We start from the raw sequence: 25,423 nt of genomic DNA, 5'->3' as shown, positions 1-25,423 counted from the left end.
TTCACCCCTTCCCGTTATAGCTATCCAGGATCTAGTGGCAAAGAGTGGAAATGAAACCAGAATTCTAATAAAATTATACTCAATATAGAGGAAGCATATCAGAGACTGGAGAGATGAAGGATGGTCATAGTAGGTCCTTTCCTCAACCCATTCTCAGAGAGGAAAAGTAGATTCCTATACAGTTAAGGATCAAAGAAAGCATAAGATACCCTGGAAGCATCCTCTGCCTCTGTGGTCTCTCTCTCTCTGGATGACTGCTCCCAGAACTTCCACCGGCACCCAGGCCATCCATGTCTTCCCTTCTCACCTGACTGCAGCCCGACTCCTCTACTCTGTCCCCTCACTGGGTACCTTCCTTCCTCCCTCTGCTCTTAACCTTCCTTTTATGTCTTGTCTCCACCCATTAGAATGTGAGCTTGAGGACAAAGACTGTCTTTTTGTTCCCATTTGTATTCCCAGGGCTTAGCACAGGGCCTGGAACAGAGTAATAATAATATGCTTAATAACTGCTTGTTGACTTACTGACTGTTCTGTCTGGGATCTCCCGCAGACACATTGATAAGCAGAACATAAATTTTGGTACAGTGAGGCCAAGAGAATAAATTCTACTGTGTATCCTTCACAAAAGGCCTCCGTTGACACCTCGAGTCTTTCCCCATTCCAACCCATCTTTCATTCACCTACTGGAGTGATCATTCTAAAGTGTAGGTCACTCCTCCATTCAATAAGCTCCTGTTACCTCCAAGATCAAATACAAAATCTTCTGACTAGGGGCAGCTAGGAGGCGCAGCAGATAGAGCACTGGCCCTAGAGTCAGGAGTACCTGAGTTCAAATCTGGCCTCAGACACTTAATACTTTCCAGCTGTGTGACCCCGGGCAAGTCACTTAACCCCAATTGCCTCACTTAAAAAAAAATCTTCTGAATGGCTTTTTAAAACAATTCACCATCCATCCTCTTCCTGCCTTCCCAGGCTTCTTACTCTTTCCTCCTCTCCTCCTACTATAGGATCCAGCAACATTGGCCTTCTTGCAGTTCATAGGCTGTCCTCCAAGCCTGGAAAGTGATGGAATCTTGCTTAACATAGAAGTAACATGGCATCTTAATGTGAAGGGCCTTACAAATTATTAAGAGTTACATTGCATGAGGTTACCTTCTTAACTTCCCTAGAGCTGTCCTCAATGAAACATAAGGTGGGAAATATAGATATGTTAGAATGGAAGCTTAGCAGAGACTCATGTCTTCAAGGCACCATAATTCTCTAATCAGAGAAAGCCAGGGTGTGAGATAGAAAGGGGCAATAATGTGCATAGGGGGAAACAGCATGAAAGGATTCAATTCATCTGAGAATACTTCATCAGATAAAATTCTATCTGTCTTTTAATAAATGCCTAGATGCTCTTTGGGGAAAAAAAACAGGCAGAAGTGATCTAGTGCCCTGTAACAAGACAATTAGATTGCCACCTTAGAGGTTCAATAGTTGTTCGTCCTTTGTTTTCAAAGAGAATGACCAATGACATCATGGAGTGATGTTTTCACTTGTGCATGAATTTGGATTTAAGTGAGACAGAGTTGCAAAAAGTCATCAGCCTCACTCTCTGTTCCAGAGTTATCCACATCCGGTGGCAAGATAAAAATCAGGACAACTGGTGATGGCCCACAATGCAGTAGATGACCTTGGGGTCTTTGATGTCTGACCAAGCTCTAAGAACTCCACAGCACCTGCTTCAGCTGCCTTCATGGCTGTTGGAACAAATCGTTCTCATCCACCCATTCCACTAGGGGAAGTCTTCACATGCTTCAGGTAGACATTCCCATAGCTCAGTGACAGGTTTGAGGCCAATCTGTTAACCTCAACCTGGTTTAGCCCGTCTGCCAAAACAGTTTTACTGGAGTGTGGCTACTGCACATGCTACAGCTTCTTGGAACCACAGATGAGAGTTAAGTGTCAAGTGGACACCAAAGGTGAATGAGCAACCCTGAAGGGGGTTGGGCAAGCCCTTGTATAAGGGCTATGCTAGTTCTCCCTAAGCAATGTGCTCATGACACTAGGAAGAAGGTGAAGATGACCACTGGTTGAAAAAGTGGCAGAAAGGATTTATGTTTCAGACAGAGGATGAATTAGATGATCTAAGAGGTCACTTTGAACTTCAGTGGTGCAGCATTCTGTTTCTGGGTGTCTACTAACCTCCTGAGAGCCCTCGCTCTGTTAGTCCTGGCTCCTAAACCAGATGGTACAATTAGATTGTGTGTGTGTGTGGACTACAGAAAATTAAATTCTAAAACCAAACCTGACATGTATCTTCTTAGGCTTGCTACATTATTAGATCTGTTAGGAAATGCTAAAGCCATTTCTGCTATTGATTTATATAAAGGGTTTTTTGGCAAATGCAATCCAGGTCCAAAACAGCAAAAAATGCCAGATAGAGTATAGAAATTTAATGTCTAATCCTTTGAAAAGAGGAACTCAGCTGTCTTTTTCCAAAGATTGGTTAACAGTTTGTTAAGTGGGCCAAGGATATCTGTCATAGTTGAGCCACGAGGGGGAGATCATCTCAGATTAGTGCTAAGTGTATGGTCTATAAAACTGGACCGATGACCAAACCTAGTAAAGGTCATTATGTACCTCCAGTGGACAACTTTGTGAGAAAGGAACACAGGACAACAATGGCAAACATTTATATAGCACTTTAAGGTTTCCTAAGCGCTTTACGTCCATTATCTTATTTGATCCTCCACAAGAATGCTGTGATTTGGGTCCTATTATTATCCCCATTTTAGTGATGAAGAAACTGAGGGTGAAAGAGTTTATGTGACTTGCTCAGTCAGGACTTGAACTCAAGTCTTCCTGATCCTAATTCCTGTGCTCCATCCACTCCTATATTGAACTGGGTCCACTGTGGGTTATTAGAAGGGTATACTAAGAAATGTTTAACAACTGGCTCCCTAGGGGAGGATCAGGAAGATTGTATCTATGTCATTTTCAGTGTCAAACTTTTAAACTTCTTCAAAAGCGTCAAATTTTTATGTCTGATATGCATTTTAACAAAGTTTTTTAAAGTAATTTTGTCTGCTTTGTTGTATTTTATTCATTCTGTTAAATATTTCCCAATTACATTTTAATCTACTTCAGCTGCCCGCAGGTGGCCTGTTTGACACCTCTGTTGTAGAATAAATTATAGATCCCTTGGAAATCTAACTAATGGTGAACTTCTATAGTCATAAATGTGCTAATCAGGCTCACAAACAGGTAGGCTCTGCTGTATGGGTAAGTCAGTTAGACTACATCATTCATGTTATGGAAGCCAAGTACAAATACAAGGGTAATGAGGCATGGCACTTGATCTAAGAAACATGACTCACATTTCCGTGACACTTTGTAATTTACAAAATACCTTCCCCACAACAATCCTATGAGGTTGGTATCATAAATATTATTATCCTCATTTTCCAGATGAGGGAACTGAGGCACAAATAGAGTAAATGATTTGCCCAAAGTCTTATGACTAATAAGTGGGTTCAAATCCAGATCTCCTGAATCCAAACCCATCACACTGAATCTAAGGTAGTGTTAGAGAGATCTACATGGCATAGGCAGGAGCAAGGCTTCTTCAGCCCAGGGTGGTGAATGTTTTAAAGATAGGTAGATACATCCATGCATACATGCATGCATACATCCATGCATATATACATACTAAATATCTACATTACATATAGTTATATTGTAGTTAAAATATATAGAGATAAAAAACTGCATTTTAATAGAATTAGTTTCCTTTATAATCCTATGATATTTTATTTTGTGCATTTTTAAAACATTATTCTGAGAAAGGATCCATAAGCTTCACCAGACTGTCAATTTTATCCCCATCTCTCTAACACACACACACACACAATTAAGAAGCCCTGCTCTAGGGGTTATGGTCTAGTGTTATCCAAAAGACATTCAAGCCAATACATCTTCCATTAGATGTCTCAGAGTTTCTGCTACCTTTTAAATTAAAAGAGCAACAAGCAAGAGACAGAAGTGAGAGAAGGAATAATAGCAGCTAATACCTACAGTTCTCACTTGAGACTGAGGTGGAATTCTGGCAACTCCACACCCCTTCACACACACACACACACACACACACACACACACACACACACACATACACCCTTTTAGCAGTATATTGCTCTTCTGTACACCTTTGTCCTCTTCTTTTACCCTGAAAAGTACATATTCTGTTTTACTTTAACAAAATTTTACCTCCTTAAAAATGTTAAGAAGGACTGACACAAGGTGTGATTTGCCCTGGGCCTCATGTCCCTTTAGAAATGGTCTTGGGGAGGTAACAGCTGCAGTTGTTCTGAGCAATGGGAAAAATCTATCTTTGGACCAAACCTTGGCCCCAGGTAATCTGCATAGAAGGTAGTCTGTACCTAGATGACTAAAAGTCAACTTACTTTCAGACATCTATTCTGAATTATCCTGGGTAACTGGGCTTATGGATTACAATTGGACCAAAGGTATTCCAGACTGGTCACTTTCCTTTGTTCCAAATGTGTTCCTCTTACTCTAAGTCCTGTATCACCACCGCCACCCCCACACACATTTTTCAGCTTCCAATGACCCCTAAAAGTCCAGGGAAGTCAGAAGGAAGACCAGCCATCCCTCAACCTTGGTAAAAATCCAGGAAAGCTAGCTCCCTAGGCAAGTGGAAGTGGCCTGTCCAGCTGATCCTCTTTTGGAAAGTTTTCATCCTCTGTATGATCTTTGCATTTGACCAAAAGCCTAGAGAATGTCTCGTTTTTTTGCATATTGAAAGATACTTTCCCCAACAAAGAAAAAAAAATAGTATGACACTGAACTGTCAATCCCAATGGAATATTTACTCATGCTGAGCCAGGCAAGGCAGATCCTTACAGGAGTACTTGTGGGAGGTGGTAGGAAGTTTAATTTCAACGGTGAAAAATGATATTATGGTAGGACCACACTGCAGTGGGAGAGACACTCATGTTCATAGAAGCATTTGCATAAATGAGCACAAGAACACAATCCAACACACACACACCATTTGTACACACAAACACATGAGAGTATGAGCATACATCAGTTATGATGGGGAAAAAATAAACAGCTATATTAAAGCTTAAACTTAGAGCTAGCTGTCCTAAGACTTTTGAGAAACCCCCTACATCTTTGAAACTACTGTATGGGGAACAGCAAGGTAGAGCAGTGGATAAAGCACTAGCCCTGGATTCAGGAGGACCTGAGTTCAAATGAGGCCTCAGACACTTGACACTTACTGGCTGTGTGACCCTGGGCAAGTCACTTAACCCCAATTGCCTCACCAATACATGTTACATAGTAGGCATCATATAAATACTTATTCCCTTCCTTTCCCCCACCCTTCATGGGCATTCATAGAGGTTTCCAGGTAAGGAGTTCCCTATACCAAGGCAATCATAGCTCCAGACCAATAAAAATTAACATTTTTATAGCATCTTAAAGTTTGCAAAAAAAAAAAACCAAAACAAACCTTTGCATAGCTTATCTCCTCTAATTCTGACAAAAACCCTTGTGATATAGGTTCTGCTGTTATCCCTATTTTACAGATAAGGAAACTCAAGCTCAGAGTGGTTGAATGATTTGCCTAAATTAACAGACCCAGTAGCTCAGCAGTTGTTGTAGTTGTTGTTGCTGTTGCTGTTGTTGTTGTTGTTGTTGTTCAATCATTTAAGTTGTGAATGATTCTTCCTGACTCTTTTGGGGATTTTCTTGGCAAAGATACTGGAGCAGTTTGCCTTTTCTTTCTCCAGCTCATTTTACAGATGAGAAAAGTAAAGCAAACAGGGTGAAGTGACTTGCCCAAGGTCACACAGCTAGGAAGTGTCTGAGGTCCTATTTGAACTCAGGTTTCCTGACTTGAGACCCTATCCTCTATCTACTTCACCACCTAGCTGTCCCAGAAAGTCTGCAGACTGGCATTCAAACCCGAAGGAAGCAGCTGAAATGAAATAGGGAAAGTCCTAAATTTGAAGTCCAGCCTCAATTCATTCCTAGTCCTATGTAAACATGGTTCATCAAAATAAATCATATTCTCTCTCCCTTTTTTACTTGTATGTAAAATGTGTTTTCATCACTGTAACAGGGAGAAAGAGATGTAAATTAAACTTACGGTGGTGATCATTTCCCAATGCCCAAAGTAAATCAGGTATATTTGCTCTTTTCATTAGATTTCAACCTTACCTGCTTGACTTCTGAAAAAAATGAAAACTATCTAGGTCTCGTTTTCATTAATTAATTTAGGTTAATTTTTTATTAATCTAGTATTGTTTGATCACTCTAAATCATAGCATTTAATTACCTGACATATTAAAGATTTCCATCAAGGTATAAGGGGGGAAGGACTAGATTTGGATCTTTGCTATGCCACTTCATTGTCTGTTTGACCTAGGCACAAGCCAAGTAACCTCTCTGATCCTCCACAAGACCAGCTGGAAGATGGGAGGGTTGGATGAGATGCCCTGGGAGGTCTCTTCCAACCCTAACATTCCATGAGATCCTATGAGCACTATGCCCAAGGTTCTTTTCATCATGCCATGCTATAATTGTTAATGAAGCCATTCAGAGAAGGAATGGGCAGAGACCAGCAATCTGTAGAAGAGGAAAGGAGAAAATCATACTGAGATAGCAATTTAATCACCTAGGTAACCATCATGTCAGTCAGAGGAAAATATAATAGAGTTGAGATCAAACTTATATAGGCCACAGGATAAAGTGTTTGAGTTTCTTTTTGCTATTCTTCCTATGAGGGTTTGAAAATTTTAAAATAAAGGATTACATGGAAGTTTAAGTGGAAGATTAAATAGGAAGTCCTTCCTGTCCTTTGGAGAGTAATAATATATGCAAATATATAAACACCTATATGTATATATGCATAAATACACATATGTATACATATATACATAAATACACATAGATTGTGTTCTACACAAACATATTTATTTGAGATTAGCAAAGTACTTTACATATATTATCTCATGTGATCCTCATAATAACTCCATAAGGTAGATGCTATTGTTTTCCCATTTTACAGATAAAGAAAATGAGATTTTTAAAAGTGACTTGCCCAGGATCACACAGCTAATTACTGAATAAGGCAGAATTTGAACCTGGGTCTTCCTGATTCCAAGTCCAGTACTCTAATCACTGTACCACCTAGTTGCCTAAGTGTCCAGAGGACCTCATATAATGTCAGAGCTCAAAGGGTAGAGGACAATCTTTAAAAGGATGTTAGATTTTAGGGTAAATGCCTGAATGAGGTTGTGATACTTAGGAATAATAGACTGTGGCAATTGTGGAACTGTAGCACACTCAAAAAACCCAGAAATATGGCTTCCCACCTATGGCCAAAATGGTTTGAGACCTCCTATTACAAAAAAACATGTCAGATCTGAGCTCTTTCCTTGACAAATGTTGAGTTCCCTGAGGAATAAAACTAATAAAAAGGGCCTTCACAAGAGGGTTTCAGCTACCACCACTGTGGTACTGGGCCACACAGCATCCCCTGAAAATAAAGGACCTCTCAGGTGAGCCTGTAGTCAAGCTAGAGGACATGCCCCAGCCTTGACATCAATAACAAAAGCCGACCTGTGAACAAGGTAAGTCTCTACCCCAAGAGAGTTTGAGCTGACTTCCACGAGGCTACATGTCTTTGACATATAGAGTATTCTGCCTATGACAATGGGGCAACTGGGGAGGCCTGGGTTGCCAGGGACAAAAGGTCTCAGAAAAAGAGATCTAAGAGAAATAGCAATCCTAGAGCTATCCATGGTCCTGAGGTAGTCTCAGCTTGTTGCCTCTGCTCAATCCACCTCTATCCTGCTTGGCTTACCTCTTACCTGTTTGCTTCTACATAGCTTCAATTTCACCGACTGTGCCTGTCTGCATTTCCTAATTCCTCCTATCTTAGACATTTCTGGACAGGAATAGTCAATGACTAAAGCATATACTGCATCTCCAGGTCCATTCCACCCTTGTGACTAAGATTCCCAATTCACTCTAGTGTGCTACTAGCATCCCAAACTGAGCATAGCACTGAAAAACAAGAGAGCTTTCTGACCTTGAATGAATAGGAGATAAGGTAAGATGATTATAAAAAGACTAACAATTCACCAGGAATTTTGCGGATTTTCTTTTAATCTATTAAATAATAGCTCACGTTTATATAATATTTTGAAGTCTACAAAGCATTTTTCTCACAACAATGCTGAGAGATAGATAATGCAAGTATCATTAGCTCCTTTTTACAGTTGAATAACCTGATGCTCAGAGAGAGTAAATAACTTCCCCATTGTCACACATCTAGTAAGAGGCAGGGCCTAGATTAAAATCCAAGTCTCATGACTCCAAATCCAAATCTCTCCTCTACTATACCATGCTACTTTTCCATTGAAGTGAAGTTACCACCCTGTTTGAGCATGGATTTTGTACTTCTTAACTCTTGCTTTAAATTGACATTTATTTACCATATCTTTTCTATGAAGTATGAGTTTATTGAGATTTCTATTTCTGGGGGTTTTTTAATCCACAACTATTTACTGAGTACCTACTATATGCCATATTTATAGGGACCTTTTAATCTATTTAGAATTTATTTTATTTGGGAAAAGCAAAATTGGCTATGGAGGGTGACATCTCTAGAACCAAAGATTGTGATATAGTAGAAGGAGTAGCAGGTTCAAAATTGGAAGAAATGGATTCAAATCATCATTTTGCTTGTAATATGTGGCTTCAGACAAGTCATTTAATCTCTCTGGGTCTCATTCTTCTATCAGGTCTCTTAGAACTCTAAAGCCTATGATCTTTAGCAATCGATGATTAAAAGTAACCTGTAAAACAAGTTTTAATTATCTAACAAGGATCCAAGCAGCATGTAGTGTCAGATAACTCAGATTAAGTGGTACCCCAACCCTTTAGAGGCTATTGATGAAGCTACTCAACTCTTCAGTTCATTAGAATGTCAGAGTTGGGAGGAGGCTTGAAGTTTATCATCTAAACATACATACCACCATCTTATAGAGAAAGAAATGGAGGATCAGAGACATAAAGAAACCCAACCAAGGTAAGAAGCAGTGTCAGAATTCAAACCTAGGTCTTCTGATTCTAATCCCAATATTCCTTCCTCTACAACCAACTGATGAATTGAAGATAGACCCCAATAATCACACTCTCCCATACACATATGTATTTATTTGTATACAAATGGAATCCCATTGAAGAAAAAGACAGAAAACTCTATTTTTGAATATTTCTTCCTTTTTTCAAAATAAATCACTACAACTAGGATAAAAATCTCAACTACCCCGAGCAGGTGGTGGAGCCACAAACATTTATACACATCTCTTTTTTTAAATGCCAAAGGAATGTATCATGAAGTATTCACTCAATCTCTGAAGCTGTCATTTTCAGACCAGACATGAAAAAATGCACCCTTCTCAAGCACACCAATAACTTTGGAATTTCTACTCAGGCTCCCTTTCAACCACACACTAAAGAGATGAGATAGAAGACTAAGGAGAAGAGCTGATATCAATTCCTTGTAAACGTGCACTAGTTTGTTTGTTTTTTACTCTTTAAATCACATTTGCCATCATTGACTCCTACTATCCCAGCTGGGTTCATAGAGACAAGTATTTTGGGAAAAGAAATGCCTCATGTCCAGAAAAATTAGAGATTAGCTGACTTTCCAAGTTATAGAGCTAACTGGTGGTAAGTGGGACTAGAAATCAAGCCTTCTCATCCACTCTAGGACTGTTGTCAAAACCAATGACACCCAAACCTTGGCTCTGGAGTCACAAATGACTCCTTGCTGCTAACAATGCAAACCTTAGGCTAATCACTTAACCTCTCTGGGCCATGGTTCCTCCATCTGCAAGACATAGGATTTGGTCTCCAAGACTCCTAAAGTACTTCCTTGATATGACATTTATAATTCTACATGCAACCTTCCATTCAACAAACTCTCTAATTTCTGTGTTGAAACATTATTATACTAAACTCTATATTATACTATTATACTAGTATGCTATTATACTCTATTGCATTTTGTTAGAACATTATTATTATTCTAGACTCTACAGAACATACAGTAATCATGTGGCCCTTTTGGCTAGTGGTCATTGCAAATGTGGCTTCTAGTCACACACCTGGGAGGGCCGTGTTACAACACAGTATTTTAAAAATCAATACAATTATAAGCCCAATAATGGTTTAAATGTCACTACCAAAAACCCTTCCAAATACTGTATGGAAAATCCAGAAGAGAGGAATTGGCTGTCCTCCATCTCCCCTGAGGATAGAAACAGAAAGCAAAGAGGCTGAAACTATAATGAGATGGATTTCATTTAGACATAAGAAAAAAACGAAGAGCTGTTAAGTGACCAAGAAGAGGAAGCAGAAGCATTTCCCTGCCTAAAGATTTTCATAGGGGGCAGCTAGGTGGCATAGTGGATAAAGCATTGGCCCTGGATTTAGGAGGACCTGAGTTCAAATCTGGTCTCAGACACTCGACACCAGCTGTGTGACCCTGGGCAAGTCACTTAGCCCTAATTTCCTTGTGGAAAAAAAATTCATAAATGCTAAGTGAACTTAACTACTCATGATGGATACAGTACATTATTTTTTTTCTGGTGGCATGACCTTCTGAAGTTAATCCCTTCACCTGAGCTCCTGAATCTATTGCTTCCTAACTCATGAGGGACTTTGTCCCCATGCTTGTGTCCTTCCTCTCCATGATTTTCAGTCTCCCTTGAGTCTTTCTACCCTTCACCCTCCACCCTCCCCCTTCAAACATGCACAGATCTCTTTAGAAAATAATCATCAAAAAAAAGAGAAAAATTTATCATATGGTCCTGAAGCTCCCTCTAACTTCCTTCCTATTTCTCTCCTTTTTTTTGGATAGCCAAACATTTAAAAACAAGTGGTCTACACTGGCAACTTCTTCACCCATACTCTACCCTAATGCCTTGCAGTTTAGACAGAGTCCCCAACCCTTGGATAGAACTGTTCTTTCCAAAGTCATTTATTTCAGTTCTCATGAAGAAAAACTAATTAAATATCAGTGGTTGGAAACACTGGGAAATGAATTTATAAAATATTATTTTAATATCCCATTTCACATTCTCCTTGTGCTTAAGTAACTAAGCCTGTCTATATATCAGCTGCATCCACACAGTATAAATGGTCCTGTATCTCAGTTCCCGAATGGTGGGAGGGAAGGATGGAAGGAGGGAGGGAGGGAGGGAGGGAGGGGCAGGGAGGGAGAAACCATATATTCTATTCTGATGTCTCTCTCCTAAGAGCCACACAATCATTGCTAAGGCCTACTGATTCTTCTTCCCCACCTCTTCTTAAGGACATTCTTCCCCTCCCTTCTTACCTCTCCTTTGATAAAGAGTAGACAGTCACAGTTGCCAATCCCGGGGGAGCCCCTTTCCTCCCCTCTTCCCCCCTCTCAACACCATTTGTCACATCCAATTAGCCATCTGCCAGGCTCCGAGGCCTCCCTCTAGGCCCACTGTCCAGCTGCCAACTCCCACTCCCCCAGACCTCCTAATAGACACCCATTGTCCCTGGGCTTGGGGCAAGAGTACGTGGGACTGGGACTTGGGCCAACACACCCTAGCTCTTCCTGTCCTGTTCTGGAGCAGGCCTGCTAAGAGCCTAAAAATTATGTCTTGCTGCTAGGCCCCATTCCCCCCCCCCAATGTACAATATTAAAAATCTCTACATTTCCTCCTTTGGAAAATGCATGGTTTGGACTAGGTGGTCTCTGAGATCAATTTTATGTCTTCCATTCTATGTTTCAAGGGCTCTGCTTGGATAGAGGCAGACAACCCAAACAGACACTATACTTAAGACGGTAAACTGAGGCAGGAATCCTATAGTTTCTACCCTAAAAGAGGTGCTCTGTTCTTTTGTCACCGTTTTCTTCTTCTCATGTAGTCTTTCATATAATTCACCCATCAAGGATATCTGGGCCCAGCTTCCGAGGAATCTCCCAGAACAAAAATGAACTTTATTTCTTAGGGAATCTCTATCAGTTTATACAACCCAGCACTCCTCACCTGTATATGAAAATGAGGTTGCCTCTAAGACAGGGGGAAATTGTTGCTATTTAAGGTCACAAAAGTAGGGTCCCACCAAGATATGCGTTTTACATTTAAAATGAAATGATCTGAAAATGGGGGACCTAGAGATTTCAAGTTGTGGTCCAAATGAATATAGATATAGATATAAAAAATATATGTGAAAATATATGTATAATATACTATTATGTAGTGTTGGTATTGATTCAATTGATACAATATATTGTGTTTATAGTATGTGTTGATTTAATTAATATTAATAATATGTTATATCCATTTAATCCAATTTATAACTTCATTTATCCAGGGATCACCCAGTGAGGAAGCTTCCTCTCCTGTTGCAGGTAAGCAGCTTCTCTACAATGTGTAATCTTAGAGTTCCCAAACCAACCAACTGAAATTGGTTTATCTAACTTACTGAAAGGTTAAGGTAATGCCCAGAGTCACACAATAAGTGCATGTCAGGGACAAGAGTTGAACCTACATCTTCTTTACTTTGAACCTGGCTCTTTATCTAATCACCTGTGTTTGCTGTCATGGGCCCCTCTGGCAGTCCAACTAAGCCTATGGACCTGCCCTCAGAATCATGTTTTTAAATGCACAAAATAAAATACATAGTATTACAAAGGAAACTGGGGGCAGCTAGGTGGCGCAGTGGATAAAGCACTCATTGCCCTGCAAAAACAAACAAACAAACAAAAAGAAAACAAAGGAAACCAAATATATATTAAAGATCATTATCAAAAAAATTTTGAGGCAATTGGGTTAAGTGACTTGCCCTGGGTCACACAGCTAGTAAAGTGTCTCAGGCCAGATTTTAACTCAGATCGTCCTGACTCCAGTGCCAGTGGTCTATCCACTGCACCACCTAGCTGCCCCTTCAAAGCATTTTTACAACAAAGTTATAAATTCCAGATTAAGAACCCACAACTACTGAAATTAAATTCTTAGAGAGGCAACAAGTCAATTAGACATCCAAACTATTTAAGTGCATAGCATTGAGGGAGATAGAAAATAGTTCAGTGATAAGACAAGTCCTCCCCTAACTATTTTACAAAATTAAATGTGATTAGTGCACAGAAGCCAACCAGGGAAAAATGAATGACAGAGGGGGGACATTTCCAGCTTGTGACTTCAGCCGCAGGCCCTGACTACAGAACTCTATCCCCAATCTCTCTCTTCCCTATTGGTTCCCTGACAAGTCCACCCGACCATTCTTTTAAGCTCTCATGTTGTAACTGAGTATTCTGAGTATCTCTGATGTCAATGTTGCTGGGCTTTCTCACCTGAGCTGTGAGATTTTCATCAAACCAAAAGCCTGAAATAAATTTTCCCTTAGGCCTAGCACTTCCTTTCTGCCCTGTAGGCATGATATTGCTCCACTTCAGAGGACAGTCTGTGGCTATGGGCTATGATATTATCTCTTCCCCCTCCTCTGTCCCAGGGCCTAGGCATGCCAGGCCCCCATGGCCAAAATGTACCCTCATTTCCCTTTAAATCAGAAAAGGAGCTCAGCAATCACCTAGAATGAACTGGAAGTAGGATGAGATGGCCAGGGTATTGTTCCAAGCACCTGCATTGGGAGCAAGAGGGATTAACATCCTTTCCATGATGGTCCAGAGACTGATGTCGTCATACTTTCTGCCTCCTGTTCCTCCACTACTTCTCACCCTGCCACCACACAATCAGATCTGTCCCAACTGTCAGAATGTCTGGTCGTGGCTCCTTATCAGCCCAACCCTTCCCCATTTACATTGAAGTTCTGTTACTCTTGAGTTCCCAGGTGCTCTGTCTTTTTGAAACTTTCCATGCACCAATGAGTGGAAAGTTTCCTCTCCCCAGTTACATTTCCCTAAAGCACCTTGTCCCATCATCTCCTTTGCTTTCTCATCTATCCAACATTGTAGAATTCTCACCCATGTGTACCTGTCACAGTATCTCTCCCCTGTCAGGTGATTGTGTTCTTCTTGAGGAAAGGGGTTTTTGTCGGGAGGTTTCATCTTTGTTTCCCCCTGTACCTGCATAATGCCCTGTACTTTGTCTTATATCAAGGGTTCTTAACCTGGGGTCCATGAACTTCAATAGAGATCAAGACAGAGACAGAGACAGAGACAGAGACAGAGACAGAGACAGAGACAGAGACAGAGAGACAGAGAGACAGAGAGACAGAGAGACAGAGACAGAGAGACAGAGAGAGAGAAAGAGATGTTTCTAAATGTGTATATGTGTACCCATGCTGCCTACTCCAAAACTTTGTTTCTCCCTTCTATATGCCTTACAGGTTGAGTGGTTTGCAGGTCCAATTCCAGCTCCATTACCCAAAAGCATTCAGGTAGACAGAGGTCCCACAGACCCATATCCAAACCACAGGAGAGCCTTTCCCCCTCAGCTCTCTGGCCTACCATTCCTACAATCTGTCCCACAAAGAAGCCACATCTATCAAAACCCAGAGATTCTTCAAGGGGTTTGTCATGCAGTAATTTGATGAGTAAGTAACTAAATATTCTCCAATTCAATTCAACCAATGTTTATGGAGGAACTACAATTTATGAGTTGAAAGACAGCATGACAGTGGATAGAGGAGAGGCATTGGAATCAGGAAGACCTAGGTGCCAGTCCCATCTCTGACCTATTCTGACTGTAGGATTATGGGAAGGTCACAACCTCCTAGTACTCTATATACATTAAGCTCTAGGTGAGTTGCTGATCTGACCTAATGGAAGAAGTTTCCATGCCAAGAGTTCCCTATGTCGACCGAATCATAGATTGACTGATTGAATCGTAGATGTGAAGAAACAAAAACAAGCCAAAGAACTCCTACAATCTTGGGGGGCTCTCTGGTTTGGTAAAGTCTGCCTGCATAGATCACACAAGCCTGAAAGGGGACTGATGTGGATTTTTTATGGTAGCAGGTGAAGAATGTGATTTTGGCTCGATTGGAGTAGAACCTGAACTCCTAAAATTATAATAAATAATAAAAAGAGTAAACTTTGCAGTTAAATAATATTGTTCTTCCAAAAATCCCAGAAAACTTCCAGGGGTTGGAGGGAGTATAAATAAGTACTTATATAGCACCTACTATATCAGGTACTTTTTTACAAATAGTATCTATCTCATTTGATCTTCACAACAACCCTTTGAGGTAGGTGCTGTTATTATCATTTTACAGAGGCAAACAGAAGTTAAGTGACTTAACCTAGAATCCATAGCTAGAAAGTGTCTGAGGCCAGATTGGAACTCAAGTCTTCCTGACTCCAGATCTAATGCTCTAACCACTGTACTGCCAAGCTGCCTCTAGATGAAGGGAGAGGAAGGAAGCTGTGCCTTTCAGGGTAAGATAACTAATATACATCCTAGAATCCCATAACATAAGGCAGTGTTCAACCAAGCAAGCAGTCTATAAGTATTTATTAACGATCTGCTTTGCACCAGGTACAATTAGGCACATGGGAATACAAAGACAAAAATGAAACAGTCCCTGCTCTCAAGGAGCTCACATTCTATTCTGTTAGAGTACTCAGACCACTAATACTCCCTACATGCTTAGAAGAATACAAATGATAGAGGTTACCCAGGCCTCTATACCACCTATTTGCCCTCTGAGAAAATCTTCCTCAGGTTCTGTGGGGCAGCACAAGGGCAAACAACTGGAGACCACAGATCAGCCACAAACTATTGGTGACTTTGAACAAACTATGTGACTTCTCTGATGCCACCATCTGGAAAGTGACAGGGTTGGACTACATGACTCCTAAGGAGTCATCTTCCAGATTTCACATTCTGTGGTTCTGCATTCCCTGTGCAGTTGTCACAGACAGGAGTAGCAGCCCTAAAGATTTTTAACTGGCAGCTAGATTCTTTGTATCGAGACCTAGGGGCAGGAGGGATAGGGACAAAGCAACCCCTCCTCACTGCCCACTAATAGGTTGGCAGTAGCAGTGATTCCCCCCTCCCCTGTCCATAATGCAAGAGTCCTGCCTACAGCCCTTCCCTCTTCGCATCTCCCAATCAATTCCACCATCCTCCCAGCTGAAAGTCTGTTCCTTCACTCCATGGCAGACAGAGGATTTCAAGCACTTGTATTGATCCATCAGCCTTGTGACTGTCAATCACTTTCAGGTTGCTTAGCTTCCAGTCATTCACATACAAAAGCATGGCAGAAGGAGTCTGAACGGCAACATACAGGGAAAGGAATAAGGGGATGATTCATCACATCCACCTGAGGGAGGGCAGAAGTGTGGGTGCCATCCCCACCCATACAGGGTGGCCTCCTCCACAGCTCAATGACCCATATGTCACTTGGAGCATGAATGACCAACCTGAAAGTTAGTACTTTTTCTGGGGAGGAAGAAATAGTAGCATTGGGGACAGTCCTGTGAGGGGCATTCCACTTTGCTCCATAGTGCTCTGCTTGTTCAATGGTATTGAATGATTGATTGATGTTAAAGAAAATAGGATCAAACCCTAATCTTCTTTAGTCCTACATCCCAGGGGTTTCACAACAAAGGGAGGGGATATGGGAAGGAAATAAGAACTTCATTAAATGTCTACTCTGTGTCAGGGACTATTCTGTGTTTTACAAATACCATATCATTTGATCTTCACAACAACCCTGGGAGATAGGTGCTCTTATAATCCCCACTCTAGAGTTGAGGAAACTGAGGCAGAGATTAAGCAACTTGCCCAGGATCACACAGCTAGTAAGTGTTTGAGGCTAGATTTGAACTCAGGTCTTCCTGATTCCAATCCCAGTACTTTAACCTCTGTGCCACCTTATATTTACTCCAGTTTCAACCTAGCATCACAGAGAATGGTATTAAGGGACTCCCCTTCACTTTTTCAGGAAGTGGGGAGAGTAAGAGAGTATCCAAAATCTATGTGTTCATCACTCTTTGGAGATCCTGGTGTGGAAATTTCCTGCAGTAGTGAAGATTCACAATTTTGGGGGGGGGGTTGTTGTTTTTTTTGTGAGGCAATTGGGGTTAAGTGACTTGCCCAGGGTCACACAGCTAGTAAGTGTTAAGTGTCTGAGGCCGGATTTGAACTCAGGTCCTCCTGAATCCAGGGCCAGTGCTCTATCCACTGCGCCACCTAGCTGCCCCGAAGATTCACAATTTTGACTGTAACTTACAGTCTTAGAATGTTGCTTAGAACACTAAGAAATAAAGCAACTTACCCACTGTCATACATATAGTATGTGTTATAAGGAGGACTTGAATCCAGATCTTGAGTCCAAAATTGGCTCTCTATTCATTAGCTATGCTGTCTCTCCCCCTCTCACTAGAGCTTCTCATACAAAAGCCAGATGACTCCTTGTTGGGTCTGAGAGACAGCATAGGATAGCGGATAGGGTACTGGACTTGAAGTCAGGAAGACCCTGGTTCAAATCCCACCTCAGATACTTAGCTGTGTGACCTTGAACAAGGCCCTTAAGTTCTCTTTGCCTCAGTTTCTTCATCTGAAAAAATGAGGATAAGTGGATTCAATTACCTCTAAGGTCCCTTTAAGCTCTAAATCTATTATCCTGTGTCAAAAAAGTGATTCTTGCCCAGATGTGGGTTAAATGAGACGGTCTTTTCCTCGTAATGTTCTGAGATGTGACCAGGCAAGTACTACTGCCTCCTTCAGCTTAAAGAATCACGGAGAAGCACAAAATCACTGAGCCTCTCACCCCAGACAGAAATCCTTCCCCCAATATCCCAGACAGGTGGTCATCCTGCTTGTTCATTCATAGAACTGCAGACTCCAAGAACAAAAGACAATCTGAATGTCCATTTAAGACTAGAGTCTTCTACCTCCAGGCAGGGTCAAGGCTACCCTATCTCCCAGCTTCCTGAAGTCATCTGTCCTGGTGGTGTTGTTTTTTAATGTGTAGAGACCAGGAAAGCTTTTTGTGCCCCTTGTATGTATTCCTCATGCTGTGGCCTCAACCCATCTTGTCCTCTTCTAAAGCAAGGTCACCACCCCTCTGAGCAAACCACATCCCCTCATTTCCCAAAGTTCTGTCCACAGAAGGTTGAAAGGAAAGGGGTGATAGCAGCTATTCCCTTTCAAATCTCAGTGACTTCAAAATAATGATACCTTACAGGGAGGTGGTAATTAACAGTTTACAAAGCATTTTTGTATCTGTTCTCTCCCTTGAGGCTTACACCAACTCTGTGAGGTAAGCGAGGGCAGCTGTTATGATCTTCATTTGTTTTTACAGGTGACAAAGCTGACACTCACAGAGGTTAAGACATTCCTGAGACGGCACAAATAGTAAACAGTGAAACTGGGATCCAGATGTAGGCCTTCTGATGCCAAGCTCAGTGCCATTTCCCGTATAGAGCACTGCCTTTCCATTTGGGCCTATTTAACAATTGTTAAGTGTATCAACGACCCATTCAGACTTTATGAAGTACCTTTCCTAACAGCCACCTTGAAGATGCTTAGTTCAAATACCAGTATCCTCATTTTACAGAAACTAAGTTAACTAAGGCTCAGAGAAGTTCAATCAATAACTTTCCCACAGTACCACAACAAGAAAACAGCAGATTTAGGCTCCAAACTCACTGTACTGCCCTGCCTCTCAAAAGAAGTCATGGGGGCCGCTAGGTGGCGCAGTGGATAGAGCACCGGCCCTGGAGTCAGGAGGACCTGAGTTCAAATACAGCCTCAGACACTTAACACTTACTAGCTCTGTGACCCTCGGCAAGTCACTTAACTCCAATTGACCCGCAAAAAAAAAAAAAAAAAAAAAAGGTGATGAAAATATTTTAATGACCTCGTGCCTTATGACAGAATCACAAGACTTTTTGTGAATACTCCAAAGGCCTCTTCCCTAAGGAATATGACCCAAGCCCAAACTTTTATTCTGCCCAGGGGAATTTCTGTTGGATATAAAGAGATGGAAGATGGGAACAGGTGAAAACACTACATTCAAGATTTTAAGTTTAAATTTTGAAATGTGAAAAATAAATATCAAAAAGGTTCCTTTGGAGGGCAACTAGGTGACCCCAGGCAAGTCACATAACCCAGATTGCCTCCCAAAAAAGGGGGTGCTTCCATTCCTTATTAATAAACAAAGCTGGGAAAGAATCCTCATTCTTCCATGCCACCCCTCCCTCCCAATACTTGAATGGTATTTACTTATTACTCAGGGTTACATCCCTCTCTGATTTCCGTTATTAGTCTGGGATCTCCTTTTTCTGTGACAAAGACACAACTCACTGCTGTTTCATCTACCCTGACCAGTGGTCCCCTGGTAGGAGGAGGGTGAGGAGTGATAATGGGAATTTAATTTAACAAGTATTTCTTGGGCAGCTGGAATCAGCTAAGCACTAGGGGGCTATAAAAACATGGTCTCTGCCCTCAAGGAGCTTAGGATCCTACTGAGGAGATGACATACATCCACTTGAAAAGGGAAGATAACAGCACAAAAAGAAGACTAATAACAGTTCTTTCATTGTCCTTCTCCTGCCTCTCTGACAATTCCTTCTCTGCCTCCTTTGATGATACATCATCCTCTTTCCTCTACATTAACTGTGGGTGTTCCTTCTCCCCCACCTCCACTAATAGGGCCTCTGCTGCCTTTCTGATCACTTTACTCTGGTTTTAGCAGCACTTTATTTTTCTCCATCGTATGTGTCTGCTCTTACTTACTTATAAATTTCTATAGGCTAAGAATTTGTCATTTTTATTTTGTAATCACTGTTGGCTGGGTACATAGTAGGAGCCTCCACCCCTCAAAAATGCCTGTTGATTATCTGTTTTCCTCTCTTGCCCATCCCCACTGATCAAAGAAAATTATTCTGATGCACCTCCCCAGAACAAGGAGCAAATGACAAACAGAAAAATGCTCTGAGGTGCATCCATCTTTTGGTGGGGGGGAGGGCAATGAGGGTTAAGTGACTTGCCCAGGGTCACACAGCTAGTGTCAAGTGTCTGAGGCTGGATTTGAACTCAGGTACTCCTGAGTCCAAGGCCAGTGCTTTATCCACTGTGCCACCCAACTGCCCCCAAGGTGCATCCATCTTAACAAGGCCATGAGCTTAAGATGGTTGGGGATGTGGTGAGAAATGATAAGGAGTCCTAAGATTGGATCCATCACCTGGGATCAGCAGAGCATACTCACTTAAATGGGAAGGAGAGCGCAAACAATAGGACTGTAGGAGAAATAAGTGCTCCCCTCAAAGATAGAGATTGTAGGCCTTGTGCAGTGTACAGGAGGCAGCCAGGGAATATCACGGGCCCGTGTATGATCACCTAAGCACTTACCGTAGGGTAAGTACCCAAAGAAGTTGGCCCTGTTGCTATGGATTCAAAAATATTTTGGGGGGCAGCTAGATGGCACAGTGGATAAAGCACCAGCCCTGGAGTCAGGAAGACCTGAGTTCAAATCCGGTCTCAGACACTTAACACTTACTGGCTGTGTGACCCTGAGCAAGTCCCTTAACCCCAATTGCCTCACCAAAAAAAAAAAAATGTTTTTAAGGTAGCAAGAACCAAACACTAAACACTGTGCAATTATAATGACCAAACTTGGCCTCAGAGAAGAGATAAGGATTAAATGCCCCTCTTGCTTCTTTTCAGAGGTGAAGAACCAAGGGTATGGGATCTGACTTCATTGATGTTCTGACTAGTTTGGCCAGACTAATTTTCTTTCTCTTGCTTTTTTGTTCTTTGTCACAAGGGATGGCTCTCTGGGGAGCAAAGAGAGGAGAGAAATATTTGGAAATGAAGGTGATGTAAAATCAAAAGATAACAATAAAAATTTGAATGTGTTAAAAGAATGTTTGAGGATTTCTTTTAATCTTTCATTTGGAAACAACTTAAAACAGACCTGGAGTATGGGGTGAGGCACAAAGTGCCTCGGGCTCATAGGATCATAGATTTAAAGCTGGAAAGGACCTTAGAGGTCATCTGGTCCAATCCCATAATTTTATAAATGAGTGGTCAAGTAACATGCCCAGGTATGGAGCCAAGGGTGAATCTCCTGTGGACAAGGATGGTGATCTGCCTCGAGATGATGAAACAGTTGTGGAAGGAGGGGTTTGAAGCATTCACAGAGTGTAGATCTTAAACAAAGTCAGCCACAGAGAGACTGCCCAATCACCTAACCTCTGCCTTGAGCTGCAGTTCTTTGCTTCATTTATGCACTAAGTATTTGCTCCTTCCTTGACTGCTTCCAACTGTGAGTCAAACCCAGATTTCCCCAAAGGGATTAAGAGGGAAAGTCCCATAGAGACTTCACTAGAGAATCTGACCCCAGGTTGCTGTTTACTGTGATCTGAACAGGACCAGTCTTACTAGACTGTAGCCTGCGTGAAATGATCTGAAGAACTCCGGAAAAGATGAAACCTTAAACCATTATGAGCCATTATTACCTTTAACATGATGGGAATTAGTTTATTGGGGATTAGTAAACCAATGACCCAGAGAACTCTGAAGGAAAGCTCGCTGGGTTACTGACTGGCCTCCTAAATAAACAGGTGAGTATTAATGACTGAGAAGGGAAATAAATGGATAGATCTGGAGCAGGAGCATAGAACCAGGGGGTTCTATGAGCATGAGATCCCTGGATGAGTTTGTTAGGGGATGGGGGCAGGGAGGAAGTCCAGAGAGAAGGGTTCAGAGGTGCAAAGCATCTTTCCTCACTTCACAATTTGCCTTGGATCTGAGAAAGGGAGACGAGGAGGGATCTCTGGGGAAGCACTTCAAGCAGATGAAACCTTCCCTCCCTCAGATTCCACACATGTCAGCTTTCCTGCTCCTTTTTAGAATTCATGCTTGCTTGGGGGCTAGGGAGAGTAGAGTCTGAGGGGTGAGACTTCTTCACCCTGGAAAGCAGACTTAAATGGGGGAGAACCCCGTCTCTTTCATCTGGGTCTGGGAAATCTATCAGGATATAAGGGAGATCCTAGCTGCTTTCGCTCTTGTCCAATCAGAACATATGGCTGGTCATTGCCTCCAAAGTCACATGATCTAATGACAGTTCTCCCACCTCCTTTCCAAGTGATGACCCAGGGGGCAAAGCAATGAGGTTTGGAAACAGATGTACAAGCACAGAGTGTCCAGAGCCAAGCTGACCTCATGACCCTACTTGTCCATGCCTCCCTCCCAAGTCAAGTATCTTGGAGGGAAAGTTAGATCCTTCAGGTAACTATTACTTAGTAAACTCTGTACTAAAATTTTCAGTGAAATGGCTTCAGGTACAGGAGAGATAGATAACTGGAAATGGAGAGTCTGGTTACAGATACAGGAAACATAGAAGCTAAAGATGATGGGGAAATGGGACCCCTAATTATCTATATCTTTCTCCTCTCAAATATATATATATATATATGTATTATGTATGTATGTACATTTATATACATACATATTGGAGGAGGGAGGGAAGGAGAGAGAGAGAGAGAGAGAGAGAGAGAGAGAGATGTCTACAGGTGGAAGGAAGACAACCCTTATAAATATATAGAAATGAATGATGTAGAGGCCTCTAAAGGCACCTGGCCCACTGACATGAGGGATGTAAGTAATGCATATGTGAAATGCACAGAGGACTATATATATATATACACACATATATACATGTATACACATATATGCATATATATAGAATTGTGGAAATGAAAAAACGGAAGGAGTGTTATCTTCCCATGATTTATAATCATCATCCTGCCCCAGGCTGCTATGGGAAGGCAAAGATTCGGTCCCCAGGGTGGTGGGAGGTGGGGATGCTAACTCTGACTTCCAGGAATGAGCTGTGATTGTTACGAAATGCCCTCCACCTGCTAGTGCTAATTCTGCATTCCCATTAAAGGAGGAGAGAAAGAGGTGAGAACAGAGGCGTGCTCCGCCCCGCTGCTCCTTGGCCAAGGCTCCCCACTGAAGTCTGAGTCTCTGGCTCCATCCAGGCACCAGCTAATGCCAATTCTCTCCTCTTGCAAGTAGTACTGGCTATCAGTTCCCAGCAGTGAGATCGTGACTCACGGCTCCCAGCTCCCAATCTCTGATTCTCAGCCTCCTGATTTTCAGAGATTCCCAGCTCCCGTTTTGCCTTTCCCGGCTGCTAATCTTCATCGAATTTCAGCTACCCGCCCCTTTCTGGAAGCCCCCAACCCCGTGCCCCTCTCTCTCAGCATAGATCCTGCGCTTTGCCAGTCAACTGCCTTTAGTGACCGTCGCTGAAGAAGGAGCAAGCAGAAGGGGATGAAGGAATGGGAAGGGGTACAGGAGGAGGTCGGGGGCGGATAAGATCTGTGCCTGTAGGAGCTGCACGCTACCAAGTGAGGCAACATCGCCCCATCTCCTGGCGCCTGGGAAGGCAGCTGAAGTGGACAGACCTCTAGCTCCCCACCTCCTCTCCTCTCCTATAAACATAGATACATACACACACACACACACATACATACATATATATATACATACATACATACACACACACACACAGAGGCACGCGCGCGCGGATGGGCTTTAATACTGAGGGGCAGGAGGGGGCTAGGGAAAAGAGAGTAAGCCCCGCATCCCGCCCACAAGCCCCCACCTCTACCAAAGCGCCAACAGTGTCTCGGACTTTGATATAACAGTAATCACGGTAACTATAACCCAGACAACGAGTGGTAGAGCAGGAGGGTGGGGGTGGGGGGTGAAGAGGGGAACAGAAGAGGGATAGGGTTTGGAGGGGGAGGGGAAGAGACCCCCCCCCATTCGGCGCAGCTCCCCTCCTCCAAACTTGTAGGCGATGCTACCCCCAGCAAAGCAACCCGAAGCCCCTAAGGAAGGCTTCCTCTGGCCCCCACCCCACCCCCATCGCCCCCCTAGTCTTACCTGTCCGGAAAAACGCATCCACGTCCGAGTCGGCGGCTCCTCCTTCCTCCGCTGCCCCCTCCGGGGGGTTCATGACTGGGGAGGGGGCTCTGCGGGCAGCCCCCGGGAGGTGAAACGGAGGGCCGGCGTCTCGTCTCCTCCGTGGGGGCAGGGGCAGGGGCGAGGGCGGCAGAGACCCGGTGCCCAGAAGCCGAGGAGATCAGATCCTAATGAATTGGGGTTTCGAGGGCAGGCGGGCAAGCGCGGGATGGGGGCAGCGGGGCCGGAGGAGATGATGCCCAGCTTCAAGCAGAGGCTCGGGGAGGGCTGGGGGAGCCTTCTGCCGGCTCCCCCATGGTAGCCCGTTCCCTCCGCCGGGCTGCTCGCCTCCTCTCTGGCTCGGGGACAGGGGTCTAAGATGCCTCAGCCTCCGGCTCTGCTTCTCCAGCAGCAGCAGCTGGTCCTCCTTCTCTCCCGTCTGCCTGTCTCTATTGTTCAGCCCTGCTCCGTTCTCTCCTCTTTATTTTTCCTCCTCCTCCTCCTCCTCCCTCCCTCCCTCCTCTCTCTCTCTCTCTCTCTCTCTCTCTCTCTCTCTCTCTCTCTCTCTCTCTCTCTCTCTCTCTCTCTCTCTCTCTCTCTCTCTCTCTCTCTCTCTCTCTCTCTCTCTCTCTCTCTCTCTCTCTCCCTCTCTCTCTCCCTCCCTCCCTCGCTCGCCTGCTCGCTCTTTAGCTCCCTCCCTCCTGCTCTGGCTGTGTCCCTCCTCCCTCCTCCTGCTCCTTTCTCCCTCCTCCCTCTTCCTCCTCCTCCTCCTCTTCCTCCTCCTCCTCCTGCTGCTGCTCCTCCTCCTGCTGCTCCTCCTCCGGCTCCTGATCTTGCTCCCTCAACTCAGTGCCAACAATGCCCCCGGCTGCTAGCTGCGGGCTGCGTCCGCCAGTGCAGGAGGTCGGGACCTGCCCTGGGCCGGCTCCCTCTCGACTCCGGGAAACGCTTGCTCCTCTTTGCCCCTGCCTGCCCAGAGTCCAGCCGGCCGCTGCACCGGGAGGAGCTGCGGGAGGAACGAGACAAGAGCACAGCCCCGAGCTATTGTTTGTGGCTGTGCTAGGCCAGCTTCCTGAGCCCCGCAGGAAAAGCCCTAGCGAAGAAAGCATCCGAGTGAAGGGGGGCGGGGCAGGGCGAGGGGAGCCAGGGGGAGCTGGGGCCTGGGGTGCGCCCCAGTCCGGGATGGGGTGGGTTGGGGGGGGGGGTCTTTTGCAGTGAGTAACGGGAATGTGTTCCTTCTTTTTCTTCCCGCTCCTCGCTGTGGCCCAGGCTCCCAGAGAGCGTGGGGGTGGGCTGCCCTCTTTTCCCTGGGTGTCACTGAGATGTTAGCCTTCCCTTTGGGAAGGGCTGACCTGGAGAAAGCTGAGCTGAAGCGTTTCCCCTCTTCCTCTCCATGACTTTACCTTATTCTTTTCCTCACTACCTGGTACTGACTTTCTAATGTCTTCTTATTCTTCAGTCTTTTT

General features: G+C 43.4%; 1 protein-coding gene across 10 annotated transcripts in view; it reads right to left on the bottom strand.

The window, feature by feature from the left end:
• The window catches only part of KALRN (kalirin RhoGEF kinase), a 991,119-nt gene extending 966,643 nt beyond the window's left edge, over nt 1–24,476 (bottom strand). For 7 of the 10 annotated variants that reach the window (XM_043992601.1, XM_043992603.1, XM_043992606.1 and 4 more), the window contains exon 1: nt 23,940–24,475. Coding sequence is in view for 2 of the 10 variants with exons in the window: in XM_043992605.1 (XP_043848540.1) it covers nt 23,940–24,012 (73 nt within the window). In the remaining 8 variants the exon portion in view is untranslated. Of the gene's footprint in view, nt 1–23,939 lie in introns of all 10 variants that reach the window. The other 3 variants (XM_043992602.1, XM_043992610.1, XM_043992609.1) reach the window with 3 other exon arrangements.
• Between the last annotated feature and the right edge of the window lie 947 nt (nt 24,477–25,423).

Source organism: Dromiciops gliroides, chromosome 3, assembly GCF_019393635.1.
Source record: "Dromiciops gliroides isolate mDroGli1 chromosome 3, mDroGli1.pri, whole genome shotgun sequence".
NCBI lineage: Eukaryota > Metazoa > Chordata > Mammalia > Microbiotheria > Microbiotheriidae > Dromiciops > Dromiciops gliroides.
This window is presented reverse-complemented; position numbering and strand designations above follow the sequence as displayed.